The sequence below is a fragment of the Aspergillus fumigatus genome, chromosome 3 (genome assembly GCF_000002655.1).
Source record: "Aspergillus fumigatus Af293 chromosome 3, whole genome shotgun sequence".
Classification (NCBI taxonomy): Eukaryota; Fungi; Ascomycota; class Eurotiomycetes; order Eurotiales; family Aspergillaceae; genus Aspergillus; species Aspergillus fumigatus.
In genome coordinates, this window is record NC_007196.1 from 3,154,951 (window position 1) to 3,169,321 (window position 14,371).

At 52.7% G+C, this 14,371-nt stretch overlaps 4 protein-coding genes across 4 annotated transcripts; 2 read left to right on the forward strand and 2 right to left on the reverse strand.

The window, feature by feature from the left end:
• Positions 1-36: 36 nt before the first annotated feature.
• Positions 37-4,648, reverse strand: AFUA_3G11990 (putative C6 transcription factor (Mut3); the record flags this gene model as incomplete). The annotated part of the gene is made up of 5 exons (XM_749329.2): positions 4,161-4,648; positions 3,110-3,951; positions 2,276-3,050; positions 1,604-2,215; positions 37-1,540 (listed from the first exon to the last, which is right to left on the reverse strand). The coding sequence occupies exons 2-5, from the start codon at positions 3,405-3,407 to the stop codon at positions 37-39; spliced, it is 3,189 nt and encodes a 1,062-aa protein (XP_754422.1). The 5' UTR covers positions 3,408-3,951; positions 4,161-4,648.
• Positions 4,649-4,866: 218 nt separating this feature from the next.
• On the forward strand, positions 4,867-6,770 carry AFUA_3G12010 (sugar porter family MFS transporter; the record flags this gene model as incomplete). Its single annotated transcript, XM_749327.3, has 4 exons — positions 4,867-5,247; positions 5,302-5,504; positions 5,569-5,649; positions 5,703-6,770. Exons 1-4 carry the CDS (start codon positions 5,079-5,081, stop codon positions 6,768-6,770), a joined length of 1,521 nt encoding a protein of 506 aa, XP_754420.2. The 5' UTR covers positions 4,867-5,078.
• Positions 6,771-6,932: 162 nt separating this feature from the next.
• Positions 6,933-8,873, reverse strand: AFUA_3G12020 (sigma-70 region 2 family protein; the record flags this gene model as incomplete). Its single annotated transcript, XM_749326.1, has 1 exon — positions 6,933-8,873. The coding sequence occupies one exon, from the start codon at positions 8,871-8,873 to the stop codon at positions 6,933-6,935; it is 1,941 nt and encodes a 646-aa protein (XP_754419.1).
• A 2,076-nt stretch (positions 8,874-10,949) lies between these two features.
• AFUA_3G12030 (putative PHD transcription factor) lies at positions 10,950-14,091 on the forward strand (the record flags this gene model as incomplete). Its single annotated transcript, XM_749325.2, has 3 exons — positions 10,950-11,362; positions 11,429-13,071; positions 13,124-14,091. The coding sequence occupies exons 2-3, from the start codon at positions 11,454-11,456 to the stop codon at positions 14,089-14,091; spliced, it is 2,586 nt and encodes an 861-aa protein (XP_754418.1). The 5' UTR covers positions 10,950-11,362; positions 11,429-11,453.
• Between the last annotated feature and the right edge of the window lie 280 nt (positions 14,092-14,371).

Sequence of the window (14,371 nt, forward strand, 5' to 3'; positions counted from 1 at the left end):
CCCTCCTTTAACCCGTATCATAAGCTGCACGTTTCATCAATTTCCCACATTCATCCACTGAATCCAGTCGTCGTTGGCGAGTGTGTTTGGTCGGCATGGGTCGCCGAAGATATCGTCCAGAGGGAGAAAACCCAGGTCAATGCCCACTCCCATATCATTATTCTCGTTCGTTCCCATGCTAAAGCCCTGAGATTCAGTCGTCGTCGGTGCCTGCTGGGGCCCTGATGATTCCGGGGGAATTGCCTGTGGCTGGAAGTTGTACCCTTGCCACATGAAGTTCTGATTGGGGATCGACACCAGGTCGGGGCTGTTGACCGCCTCAGTGCCGCTGCCGGGAGTCGAGCTATGCGACCCGGGTGACTGAAGCCGCGCTTGGCTCATGGCCTGCTGCTTCTGCGGTGCGACGCGATACGGGAGTGTGGCATTGATGCCGGCTGAAGTTCCATTATTGAAAAGCGGGAAAGTGCCAAAGTTGTCAAACGTCGGAGTGGAGGCCGCGCCGATGGCTGAATCATTCGAGGCCGACGACGGTAACCCCTGCGAGGACGGATCGAAAGCGAACTGATTTGCTGACTGTAGGCCCAGTCCGTCGACGCGGAAATGATCATCTTCCAACGTGGACATTGGTTGAGTCGGATAGGCAAAGGGATCGTCGGAAGGGAACATGATGGGCATGAGGTCCGGCAAATTTCCGGCATTGGCCAACTGCTGTGCTGAGAATTGCCCCGACGAGGGCTCTCGTGAATGCATCCCTGGCATTGGAGATGCCGTAGTCGATGGGCGAGCTTGATCGGCAATAAAGGGTTCGGGCGTTGTCGTCGTGGTGTCGGTCGGGGCTTCCGGGGTAGATGGGGTCCACTTCGGGGTACTGACCTGGGTATTCACTGGGCTCTGATACATCTTGCCACTGCCAAAATTATGACTATCATCTAAGCTCTTGGGGGTATTGCTGGCCTCGGCCTTGGACTGTCGGCTCAGTAGTTGTACTGGGAACGTACTAGCTCTCTGCGGAGGCGTGATCTCGGGCGCAGATTGTTGATTCTTTACATTTGCAGCATGCCGAGAGACAGCAGCTGGTGCCGGACGCTTGAGGTTGACAGGCTTCACCGAACTCTGGCGGTTTTTCAAGAGTTCAGGGAGGTTCTTGAACAGAGAACTGAGACTCTGCGAGCAGCGATCTGCCGCCAAACTCTTCTTCGCCAGTCCGGCCAGAGTGTTCTTGCCCTCCATGGCGTCTTTCAAAACACCGTCCTTGGCCGTCGGCGAGTCGGGATTCTCGAGCACAAAGAAGATCAACGACAAGATGGCGAAATAGGTCGTGTACATGGTAAACCAGAAGGACCCATTGAGCAACCCTCGCTTGTGCATGCCAGTCGTAATATGGACAATATTCCGTGAGACGCTCACGCATGCAGCGGCGCAAGCGTATGACCGTCGGTCGACACCTCGAGCTTGTGACCCGCTAGACACATAATGTAAGAAGGGACGATACATGACAACTTGCACGTGAGCGTAGCTGATGCGCAAGAGTTGTCGGATGCTGCGAACGCATTAGTCTCGGACAGTAGACGCAAATATATATATAAAAAAAAGAGGCGCTTACCGTTCTAACTGGGGAGATACCTCCGTTCCTGGACGGAGAGCCGCAGGCAGTTCCTCCATCCAGGTCTGCAAATCGCGCTCGATTTCGCGGATCTTGGAATGACTCACCATGTAGCGCATATCCGACTTGGATGGATGCAGAGCATTCTTCACCGGATATATGTATTTGACCACCTTAAGGATAATATTGGACAGCCGAGTGTGGGCGTTGGCTCCTGCCATCAAGGGCGTATAATCCGACGGCATAGGCAAAATACCATCCTTGGTGATAAACTGCCCATCAACATCCATGGGATATTCCTGGTCGATGTCGTCATCGCTCAACATCTGGGGTAGCCCCAGCAGGGTGCTCACGTAAACGTCCATCTTCCGTACGACCCAGAAAATGCGTTTCCGCAACTCTCGCTCGATGGGGTTGAAGTCGGCGGCTACAGAGCGATGCAGACCTAAGCGTAGAGCCGACCGGAGCGCTATTCCCACATACGAATAGCACGTACTTAATTTGGCGGAGGATTGTAAGAACAGGACCATGAAACAAACCGCTTGTAACGAGGTCAAATCACGGCAATCGGTGATGTCCAGGAGTTGCCGGCCAGCCTTGAAATATTGAAATCTGTAACGCCGAAAATCAGTTGAGGCCGATAAGTTACTTTGTTGGAACCCTTTAACTTACCCTTGACCAATGGCGCCTTCATAACCTGCAGTATCCAGGGTACCAGCCCCGTCATCTGAGAACAAGCAACCAACAGACATGACAATGTACAGAAGCGGCAGGAACGAATTCTCTTCGTTTCCAAACTGCTCCGGAGGGGTATCATAGATTCGATCTAGCATGGCAAAGAAGCTGGGCTCATGCACGAACCGCATAAGAGAACAGCCGTCGTACAAAGCGTGGTGGCACAGACGCTGTGCAACATCCCGGGAGGGCAGATCGTGAGTGGGGGGTAGCGTGGAATCTGACGGAGACTCGGACGTCGACTTGGGACTCTCCAACATCTGAGAGAGGACCCGTGTTCGCAACGACGGGACCGGCATGTCTGAAGCCCCAAGTTGCTTGCGCAACCGTCGCAGGAAGATGATACCGGAGGTATGTCCATGGTAATCCCAATGACCCTGGTCATCCAAGTCCAGGCATCCTGAATTCTCAACCATGGACTCCAACAGCGACTCGTCACCGGCACCACCGTCCGCTGCGTCTGCTGTTGGCTCGGCAGCGGTCGACGTTTTAGGCGCGCTTGCGGTTGGCATTGGCGGCTGCGGTTTCTCCTTTTTGATGGCGGCGAGCATCTGCTCGGTCGCATGCACATCAAACTGAGGATCGTCCAAGTTCAGGTCGGGCAGAACCACGCGGAGAAGAGCTTCAGCTTTATGCAAACGATTCTCGAGTGCCTCGACATATTGCGGAGCAGGGTTTCGTCGCCGGTTCGAGGGTTGATCATATGTACATTCTAATGTAGTATCCAGGTCAGAAAGTCGTGAGATGCATAGACCAGAAGGTAAGAACTACCGTAGCTATAGACTGTGCAATGGGTACACGGCTGTTTCCCATCGCACTTGATTTTCTTGCGACGACATTCATCGCAGGCGCGAGTCACCCGGCGCCGCTTCTGCATGGGAAGAGGCTCCTTCGGTTTCGAATCTGAAAAATGGCTATGGCCGGCAGCGACATCGTGAGGAAGACCAGGAAGAGCGGACGAGTTCGAGTCGTCATAATTGTAAAACTGGGTATCTGATGCGGATGCGGGATCGTCCTCGTTGGAGGTCTCCGCGGGGGCGCCGGCGAACGGACTGGAATTGGCGGCCATTCTCGACGATGACGTTGGCGCAAAGGCTCATGCAAGGGGGCGAATCAGATAGGCTTGGAAGAGGAATGAAACAACAGCCCGCGTGGCGATGCAAGACCTATCGCACACGAGGGGCAGATCGGAGGATTACCACAAGAGTCATGGAAGGCACACGCAGGAGTGTGTCTGAGTAAGAGAGAGGGAAAAGGCAAAGAGGGATGAAGTAATCTCTGCGGCTAAAAGCCAATAGAGGATCCACAATGGAAGTTTGTTCTAAGGTACTGTGATCCCACGCCCTTCAAGGGTCGTATTCTCGGCGACAGGAGCCAGACAGGCCTTGATTCCGACCGAACAGTCAGTAGTCCGACCGAAGAGGAATGAGTCAGAATCAACGAAGAAGGGCGACACACTCGGTCTGAGTAGTAGAAGTAGTAGAACTATCGGCAGGAATAAGTATGCCCAGGAGACACTCAATAGTAATAATCGTCGAATAGAAGACGGCGATCCCCAAGTTTCAGTCGGCGTCCGCCTTGTGGTCTTTTTTTTCCCCTTATGGCTGCTTATGCTTCCGTGGCTGGTCAGTGCTTCCGCTTTCAGTAGAGCAGCAAAAAAGGCGCAAAAAGGATAACTAAGCATAAAAGATGACAAATCAACAGGGATGATGTTGGATAGAGAGAATGCGCAATGCCGGAACTCAACGTGTATTGTTGCGCAGTATAGAGCTGCAGATAGATCGAAGGTAATGGGAGAAGGGTCGGAAAAGTAATCACGCACCTTGGGGCGCACAAACTAGATCAACCAGGAAATTTCAAGACTAGGATGAACTAATTAGGGCCAGAACCAGTCAAGAGAAAGGAAGAATGAGAGCGATAAATAACGATGACAGTGAGAACGACAGAGTGAGATGATTTGGATGAGTATCTCCCTGATCAGCGGCGCAACAGGGCTAGTCTCACGGATAAGTCACCAAAGGCTTTGGCTAGGATCAGTACTAGTGTAAGCATCGAATGTTCGAAGAAGCCTAAGCCTCGGTAGATAAATCGCGATGAAGACTTGATGCTGAATCTTTGGAGGGAGAAAAATCTGTGGCGCCTATAGAATCTGATAAGCCAGAAGCTGTGCACAAAAAGACTGAGAGGGCCCACTACCCTGTGGATAGTTACATGCTGAGTCTCCTGTAAGGATACTACTGGTGGTGTACTTGACAGAAGTGAATAAGAGATAGCGGCCTTAACGTCCTAAAGCAACATAAATAGAGGCTATGTGATATGAATAAATTAGTATGAATGCACTAAAATATACTCTACTTATACCATGCAGTATCTGTCATGCCGGCATGACTCTCAAACGGCTGCTTATTCTTCAGTTGCCTCATAAGAACAATCTCATGCTTAGAGAAGGGTTTATAATCCTAGTTCTCATCCCAATTCTAATATAATGACAATGACAATGACAATCATAATCATAATCATAAGTATGATTATAATCAAGAGGAATTAGACTTTGAATGGTCGCCACCTGAGCCAGCTATACATACTTTCTTGATCCCTCAGGCTTGACCTGACTATGCCCCAGCGAAAGATCGTACACAAATCCCCCTGGCCAGCTGAGAAGGGGAAGAAATATTTCAACGCCTTGAATGGTCCATAACAGACAATGATCTCTGACATTTGCTTTTCAGTTTAATTTATCATGACCTTTTTACTTGTCACTCTCTGTTGTATCTTAGCCACTCTAGGATCCTTTCTCTTTGGCTACGATTCGGGGGTGATTGGGTCAACGCTCGAACAAGCGGCCTTTCTGCAGCAATTCGATCACCCTTCTGATGCAGTCACTGGAGGCATTGTCTCGTCCTATAATGGTGTTTCATCTCGTCACTGCTCTTTGGATGAATTTTAAAACTAACATGCTACAGGAGGAGCTATTCTGGGGTCTATTGCAGCCCCCTACATCTGCGACCCCTTTGGCCGCCGCCCAGTCATGTTTGTAGGCGCTCTCCTGGCCGCTCTGGGGGCTGCTCTCCAGGCTGGAGCTACACACGTTGCCATGTTGATTGTTGGCCGTTTGATTGCTGGCTTTTCCATCGGCTTGATGGCGACCACCATCCCGATCTACTGTGTGAGCGCTTTCCAACAACCGTTATCCTACACACGTGACATGCTCTTCTGCTAACTGGCCCCAGAGCGAGGTTGCTCCGGCGCATATTCGTGGCTTTCTTGGTGCGATGCAGCAGTGGATGCTTGGGCTGGGTGTGGTCGTCGCAGTATGTCCGTCTGGACTCTCATCTTCCGAATAATTGACGGCTGACTGGTGTAGCAATGGGTCGGGTATGGCTGCTCTCTGCACACGGGTGCTTTTTCCTGGCGGTTCCCCCTAGCCATGCAAGCAGTCCCCGCCGTCATCCTCGGCACTGGAGTCTGGTTTCTCCCAGAGTCGCCGCGATGGCTGATTGAAAAAGGCCGCAAGGACGCCGGCAAAGCCGTGCTCAACCGGCTGCATCTCAACCGCACCCGCACCAACACCGACCTCATCGAGTCCGAGTTCACCCAGATCTGCGAGAGTATCGCCTCCGACTCCCGCACCGTCGTCTCCTCCTGGCGCCAGCTGCTGTTCTCCTCGCCCACCTGGCGCCACCGTGTGCTCCTCGCCTGCGGCATCCAAGCCTTCACCCAGTGCTCCGGCACAAACGTCATACAGGTCTACAGCCCACGCATCTACCGCTCGCTCGGCCTCCCCACCTCCACCACCCTCATGATCACCGGCGTCTGGGGAGCCCTCGCCCAGTTCTGGAACACCGTGTTCCTGCTGTTCATCGACCGCGTCGGCCGCCGCAAGCTCCTCATCCCTTCTCTCCTCGGCATGGGCGCCGCCCTCTGCGTCGAAGCCACCCTCGCCCGCTACTACGGCAACTTCGCCCCGGACGCGGACTCCTCGGTATCTGCCTCACCCGCAGCCCTCCGCGCCGCCATCGCCATGTTCTTCGTCTTCTCTCTCTTTTTCACCGCTCTCGGCCTCATCTCCTGGCTGTATCCCGCCGAGATCTTCCCCACGGCCATCCGCGCCCGCGGCTCGTCCATCGCGACCGCCACAAACTGGAGCCTCAACCTCGTTTTCGCGCAGTGCTCGCCCATTGCGCTGACGACGTTGCAGTACAAGTACTTTTACTGCTTTGTTGCGTTCAACTGGGCGGCCGCGGTGATTGTCTGGGCGTGCTACCCGGAGACAGCGGGCAAGTCCCTCGAGGAGGTGGGCGAAGTGTTTACTACCGGTCCCAGGCTTCGGCAGCGTCGCAGGGCCCCGTCGTTTGGGTCGGATCCGCGGGAGGATGGCAAGGCGGGTCTTACGATGCAGGTTACGCAGGGGAAAGATGGTGATAGTGTTTGAAGATTAAGAAAAAAAGTTACAACTAAAATAGAGAGAATATATTTAGACAATACCCCCAACGACGCCGTAGTCACATGCCGTATTCTGTTTTCGTACAAACCCCGAATGTGAATTATATATATATATATGTATATCTATAAACTGGGACGAGACGTGGAACGATCACCTCAACGCAGGCATCACATAACTCGTAAGCGGAGCAGTGAGGACCTCCTGCCGGAGTGCCCCCTCCCACCCGGCAACCGAGCCCTCCCACACCTGCAGGGTCAAGCACCCCAGCAGAAAATCGCTGATGCGCATCCACATCTCGTAGCCCAGGCGTTTCGCGACCTTGAGCATCCGTCCGGCGAACCAAGGCCGGCCGTACGGCGTCCGAGCAGTGGGCGAGTACTGCGTGAAATCAGGCGCGGCAGGCTCGCGCTCATCCAGCACGAAGGCAGAGGGGAGGTTGGGACTGGTGCTGGGTGTGGCCGTCCCGTCGTTGCACTCCAGCATGATCTGCAGCAGGGCCTCGACTGAGCCGCTCATGTTGACCTCGCTTTCGAGCACGGCCTGCTCGAGCGTGTGCAAGAAGGTCTCGCTGTGGGCGACGGATGCGCGATAGTCCCATAGACCGGCGTTCAACATGATCAGCGCGACGAAGCGCGCGACGAATTGTTTGCGGTTGCCTGAGGCGGTGAATCGGACGCCTGGCGGGGCGGCGAGAATCTGGTAGAGAAGGGAGGTAGGTTGGAAGGCAGTGTGGCGCATGGGTGCGATGGCCGGGTTGGTGTGTGTTTGCTGGTGGAGGGCGAGTTGCTCGCAGCGTTTGAGGAAATCGATGAATTCGTTGCATTGGTGTTGGAGTTCATCTCTGGGGGAGAAGGGACGGGCCGTCGAAGGGACGCCCTCAAAATCGGTGGAAAGACAGGAGGAAGTGGGCAGCGAAGCTTCGGTAAGATCTGACTGAATAGGTGGATTGGGCTCAAAGAAAAAGCTCGGCCCATGGGTTTCATAGCCCGACAGAATATAGTCCTGCCAGTTAATCAACATCCCCAGCCGGGTGTTCTCGAACGCCGCAGGCCCACCGCGCGCTCGAATCATCTCCCGAGCAGCTCTCATATGAATCCAGCTGATCTGCTTGCGTCCCGGCCGGGGATCAAAGTCCTCCAAGCCGGCTGCACTGAGGCATGCAATGATGGCCACGTCGCTGATGTCTCCGGGGTTTGCAGCCAGATGCTCCCGGAGCATGGAGATGGCCCGGTTACGATGGACCAGAGTCATCTTTGTTTCCTCCTGGTTTCGGACCCAGGCCCATGTGTTGGCCGCGTGGACGAGAATCGTGTTCTGGAAGGCGACCGGGCCTTTCATGCCCTCGGGAACAAATACGGCCGTATACCAGTTGTGAGCTTTAGGAGACCGGAAGTGGTTGCCATAGGAGCAAGCCGGCATCTCGTTGACGTAAAAGTCAAAGAGTCTGCGACCCTCCGCATCCAAATCCATAGGCAACGTGTTGAAGGGGTCAGTTCGCGCTGCGCTGAGAATCGATTTGGGAGAGAGGGTTAGCTCGTAGGGAGTTGTTGGGGCAGAGGATAACGGTGACCGGCTGTCAGACTCGGAGGTGCTGCTCTGGTCACCAGATGCATAGAATTTGGGTAAGTCGGAGGAGGAAACAGAGACGATAATATCTGTCTTCGTCTGGCCTGCAGCGGCTGAGGCATGTCTCTCTCCAATCCCTGTCGATGAACCCTCCCCTAAGGAATCCTCACGCATGGATTCCAACCCCCTTTGTGTATCTGTCGACGCGTCCGGGCTTTTTTCCCTCCAGCCCTTACCAGCGCCCTTCTTCTCCTTCTCGGTGGTACTCTTTCCCGCAGTCTTGTTCCTCGGTCGCCTGCGACCCTTTGGCTGTGATTCTTCTTTTTCCTTCACGGATTCGCCATTCTCGTTGTCTGGTTGCGGCTCGCCACCGCGTTTTTGCCGCATATATTCTTGCATCACATGGCGTTTGACTCGGGTGAGATTGCTTCGGCTGTCGTTTGAAGCATCGATGAACGCCCACCGCGTCTGCGAGGATTGTGCTGGTGGCTCATTTGCAGCTGTCTCTTCTGAAACATCAGACATAATCTATTCCGAAACTGATTTCCGCGTGGTAACGCGGATAGAACTCAAGATTGACGATTGAACTAGATAGCTCTCATAAACGATGAATGACGGCGGCGCATGTTCAATTAACCACTCTGCGCTTCTTCGACTATGGAATATCCCAAGCAGAAGCAACAGTAGTGTCCAGCCGATCCCAGTATATGCAGGGTTCAATGCCGGGAAACGAGCGTAGCTGAGACGAGACGACACAGTGTAAAGATTCTTCAATTATATGACGATCACCTCGGTTTAATGGTCGAGAACCTTCATTGACGCTGATCTTGAAGGTTGATTGTTGATGATAAGGCGGGGTGTTAATGGCCGGGATCGCAACAGGTGGGTGTTGAAGAATGTCTCCAGACTGTGAACGACTAAAACGTAGTTGAGCAGTCCACTGGCCAAAACAAAGAACACTAGGGATCCCAGAAAAAACAACGAAACCTCTGTTAATTTCTATGCCAGGATTTGAGAGCGCACTCGACATCAAAAAACGACAAGTGGACGATTAGCGCATAAAGAAAGTGATGGAGGAGACTCTTGTATTGACTTTTGCCGTGCTTTGGTTCAGCTTCAAGCCAACTCTCAATACTTGGAGCTATTCCCCACAGTACGAAGTTGTCAGATTGGAATCTCGAATCAAATGGATCACAGAACTGAGGAACAATGGTCCTGTAGTTATCGATCCAGCCGGTCCAGTCTTCAGTCCTCGAATTCTAGCATCACCCACCTGCCTAGTCCCGGTATGCGCGGGATTTAAAGTGGGGATGGGCCAGACAGAGACTCCAGATTCGAGACTGGGGAGACGAGAGCAATTGTGGACTAGAGACCAGCTGAATCCCGAGGAAAGTCAAGTGCCTCTAACGATCTCCACCTTGATCGCTCCGGTCAGTCTTACTCGTCAGTCGGAACCTCTTAGCCGTGCGGAATTGGACTTGTTGTGGTCGTGGCTTAGCATCTCTCTCTCATCGGTTTCAACTTTAAAGAAGGTGAAATCAAGTTCAAGGTGAAGTCCTTGACCAAACATGACCCTGGCAGGAGTGCGAACGCTGATCGTATGTTGGATCAAGGACTTCACATTGACCTTGAATTCTGAGACAGTTCAACGGGCCATTCCGAAGACACACACCATGTCACCCTGCGCCAGTTTAGATACTGATGATTATCTTGATGGATTTGATGAAAGAAGGCCGAAATATTTCATTTCTAATTATGGGTGGATGGTTGATAGGATACATGTACCAGTTATGGAACCACTATTAAGAACTTCTCCCTGTGCCTTAGTAAGCCGTGTTTACAGCGTTTGCACCCTGTTCCGTGACAGTACTAAGTGCTGCTACTATTATTCCTGCCAAGACAAAGTAAACATGATGAGGCTGGCATGTTTCACTTTCAAGACCCTTGGCGTTCGACATGATACAGGACCAGCTGGGGAGGAGAAGAATAATTGGTATTATTTGGCCATCGTAATCTCTGTGCAGCATACCTTAGGCTCTCGACGATGGGCAATGCTCAGAATTCCTGCGGTGCTGAGTGCAACCATCATTCCCATAGGTACTGACCCCTACAGACACTGGCTGGACATAATTTGATTTGGACATCGAAAGGCAGTCGCCGCCTTCTCCGTGTCTCCATAACCTGTGAATGAAGTTCCCTGGTTCAGGAGCCTGAAGCCGACTCTTGGTGGTTTTTACTCTTCCTCTGCAGCTTTAAATAGAACTCATTTTTCAGAAGGATGGGTTCAGCGGTGCTGGCATCCATAAAATGTAGTCAACCTGCACTGTCACAGCTGACCTTAGGTAAGAAACGAGGATCAGCCATAAAAGTCCCTTCCCGGATTTGTGGAATCCTCCAATGGTAGAACAAGCACACTGAAAACAAGAGAGGTACGGATAATAATACCGTACTGAAGAACCTATTATCACGTGATCCGTGTTGGAAGGAGGAGTGTCACATGACTTGCCAGCCGTCTCGGAGATAACTTCACCGCCTTCAGTAAGTCCGGCCGTCGACTGCCAAATCCTGGCATTGCGATCTTGCTCGCCGCGCCGCCGGTCGCGCAGTTGATGGCATGCGATCTTACGCTCCCTAAGGTTCTGAGTGACTTCTACTAATGCTAGTGAATGAATCATGCTTCTTGAACTACTTTGAATACCTGTTGCTGCATCACAATAATTTTTTTTGCTGTCATTCCAGTGTTGTGGGAGTCAGCCGGTCCGCATTCATCTCGAAACTGGTCGCTATCCTTTTTCAGCAAAACGACTGTTCAGAAAGGCTCTACTCGCGTCATCGCTCGACGACTCAGCGCGCTACTATAGCACCTTTGAGTTGCTGTTGTTCTAGAGTTTCCCGTGAGAAGTGCCTTACCAGGATGCTACCACCTTCACGGGCCAGATCAATATTCACCACCTAGCCTTCAGCTGCGGACTTTCTCTGTGGGACAATCTCAGTGGGAATTTGTCGCATCGCTTGTATACATGATCCAGACCCCTTTAGAATACTTTTGCCCTCGATTAACACGACATCTTTCTTTTCAGCCGTGTGCAAAGCTTTCACATTGCAATGGCTGGACACGCGACCGCGCCTGCGGAGCCCAGCCAGGCCAACGGCTCAACAGGTCTCGACCCATCCACCACAAATCCTTACGAGACAAATCCGGAGTTGATTCCGCCCACCGATCCATTTCTCTCTCGAAGCCGGCAATACGGCCGCTATGCCCCGCATGTCGATGATTTCAAACCCCGCTACGATGGTTGGTACCAGGCGGAACCGGATGCCATTTCGTATTGGGAGGAGATAGTGCGAACATTCTGCACCCCGCAAAATTCCCTGAATGTGCCTGGGACAAGGGAGGTATACGCTGCTGGCAGTGTTCTAATCAAAATCGACCAGGAGCCTGCGGCCGGTGCGGCTGCGGAGCGATATTCAAATGTGAATACGAACGAGTTGAGTGCTGCTAGAAGAGCGCAGGATTCTCTTCAAGAACTCGGCGTTGCGATACCGATCATATACTTTTGTGGCACAGTTGACGGAAAGAATGTCACCGTGGAGTCGAGAATTCCCGGGGTGTCTCTGGAGGTTGCCTGGAAGTATCTCACCATTGAACAGATTGGCGCTTTTAAACAACAATGCCGTCGGGTTATTCAGCGCCTTGCACTCGTCGAGCCTGCACCGGATTCTGCGTCGTATGTCTGCGGCGAACTCAACTCTCAATCACCTCCGGGCGTCGAGGACTCCGAAAGGGATATATTGTTTCAAGGCAGAAAGGGGACGGAGCAGCTCCACCTGGTTCACAACGATATGATTCGGTCGAATATCGTGGTCAAGGATGGCCGGATCGTTGGCATTCTCGGCTGGCGGCAATGTGGGTTCTTTGGCTTTGAGCGAGCAAAGCAGATACATCGTCAGTTTCGGATACCGGAGCGTCCTGTCATTGACAATGGCGGGGTCAACGTAACACAGGTCTGGGCCGACCTCTATGATGATATTCCAGACGTTGGTGGGACGAACGGCTTCCCAGATCATCAGACTCCAGTTGCACCAGAGGTGAAAATTGAGCCTCTGCAGCCGTCGTTGGACAAGTATCCCCCAAGCAATGAAGCGGAAACCCTGCCCGCTCTGGCACAACTTGATGGCACCCTTTTGCCCGAAGAACATCCGACGCCGAGGAAAGTCGCTGACCTGAAGAGCGAATTGGCCTCAAGAGCATCATCGGCAGATCGATCTTCGCCGTCTGGCTCCACCAAGGCAGCCGGGAAAAGAAAACCGGGCCCTAGTGCGTCGAAGAAAGGGACAGCCAAGAAACAAGCCACAAAGAAACGCAAAATAGACGAACTTGCGAGCGAAGATGCGGAGAGTCGTCGCTCCAACACCCCTTCTTCGACGCGCGCCAGCAGGACGCCCGGAACTAAGAAGCAGGGATCCGTATCTGTCGCGGGCTCTCCGGCTCCTGAAGGCACGAAAAGGAAGAAGAATGCCAAGAAGGCGAAAGTAGAGAAAGCGGAAGAGGAAGAAGAGCAAGAAGAAGATTCGTCAGAGGATGACGGGGTTTTCTGCATCTGTCGCAAGGGTGATGATCATACGTGGATGATTGCATGCGACGGTGGATGTGATGATTGGTTTCATGGAAAATGCATCAACATCGATCCCAAAGATGCAGATTTGATAGACAAATACATCTGTGAGTCGCGGCTTAGGCAGCTTGTACTCTGAAGTGAGCTAATGCACATCAGGCCCGAATTGCAAGGCGGAGGGCAAAGGTTGGACGACGTGGAAACCCATGTGTCGACTAAAGGGTTGTCGGAAACCCGCTCGTGTGACAGGCAAGAACCCCAGTAAGTATTGCTCTGACGAGCACGGCCGGGAGTTCATGCGTCAACGGGTCCAGCAACTCAACAGAAGCCCCGGGGATCCTGCCAAGAAAGAATGGGATGAGCTTGGCAGCAGAGGCGGTGTTCTTACAACGGGTGATCTCCACGCGGTCGTCATGGCCGTCTCCTCTGCGGAGGAGTTCCGTAAACTTGGAGAGCGCATTATTTCGCCGCCGCCAGAAGAGGAGGACCCTGTGACAGGAGCAAGGTTGAGCAAGAAACTGGGCTTGGACGTGGATCCCGAAGGCCTGACCTATTCTCATGACGAGGCATCTAAACTTGAGCAATTACGCAAACAAAGAGAGGACCTTTTCCACCGGCGCGACGTACTCAACGCGCGTTCCACGTTCATGGCACTCGTTCGTCAGCGATCAAAGAGCATTGTCGAGAAGCTGAAGCAAACAGATCCAAAGGGAGGATGGAAGGATATCTGTGGGTTCGACACACGCCTCGCATGGTCCGACGAGGAATTCAATGAGTGGAGACTGTCCAAGCTCGGAGCCAAAGCGCTTGAGGAGGGCACCCCTGAGGCACTCGCTTCCAGCTATCCAGACGCTGTGGATGCGGATGGCGACACGGCCATGAATGGCACCAAGGCGGAGGAGGAAGATGAGGACGAGTTGGCCAAATTGACCCGTGGAGTCTGTACGAAGAAGCGTTGCGAGAGACACAAGCAATGGGTCAAGGTTCACCAGTCCGAAGTTCTCTTCGAGGAAAACAAGCTGAAGCAGGACCTTGCCACGTGCGAGAAAGAAGCCCAGAATGTTGTCGAAAGGGCTGTTCTCCGAATGTGGGCTGAAAAGGAAAATGCCGAGAATGGCAGCGAGTGAGTTGTTTTCTGCCGCACCCTGTCTGAAGACAGGTTGTCGCTTGGTGGTTGATTGATACCCTTTTGCGCAAAGATGCTGGGACGGAATATGGAGTTGGTCCGTTTTTCTAGGCATCCAGGCTGCAAGTGGCCTAAAAGAGAATCCTGCATATCGTTGGCGTATGGATGGTACATCATGATTTCAGGCCGGGGAAAGTGTATGACCTATGCTTGATAGATATTGTACGATAAAGTGAATCACACTAAGCCTAGTCAACATACGGCCAAAGGCATGACAAAGC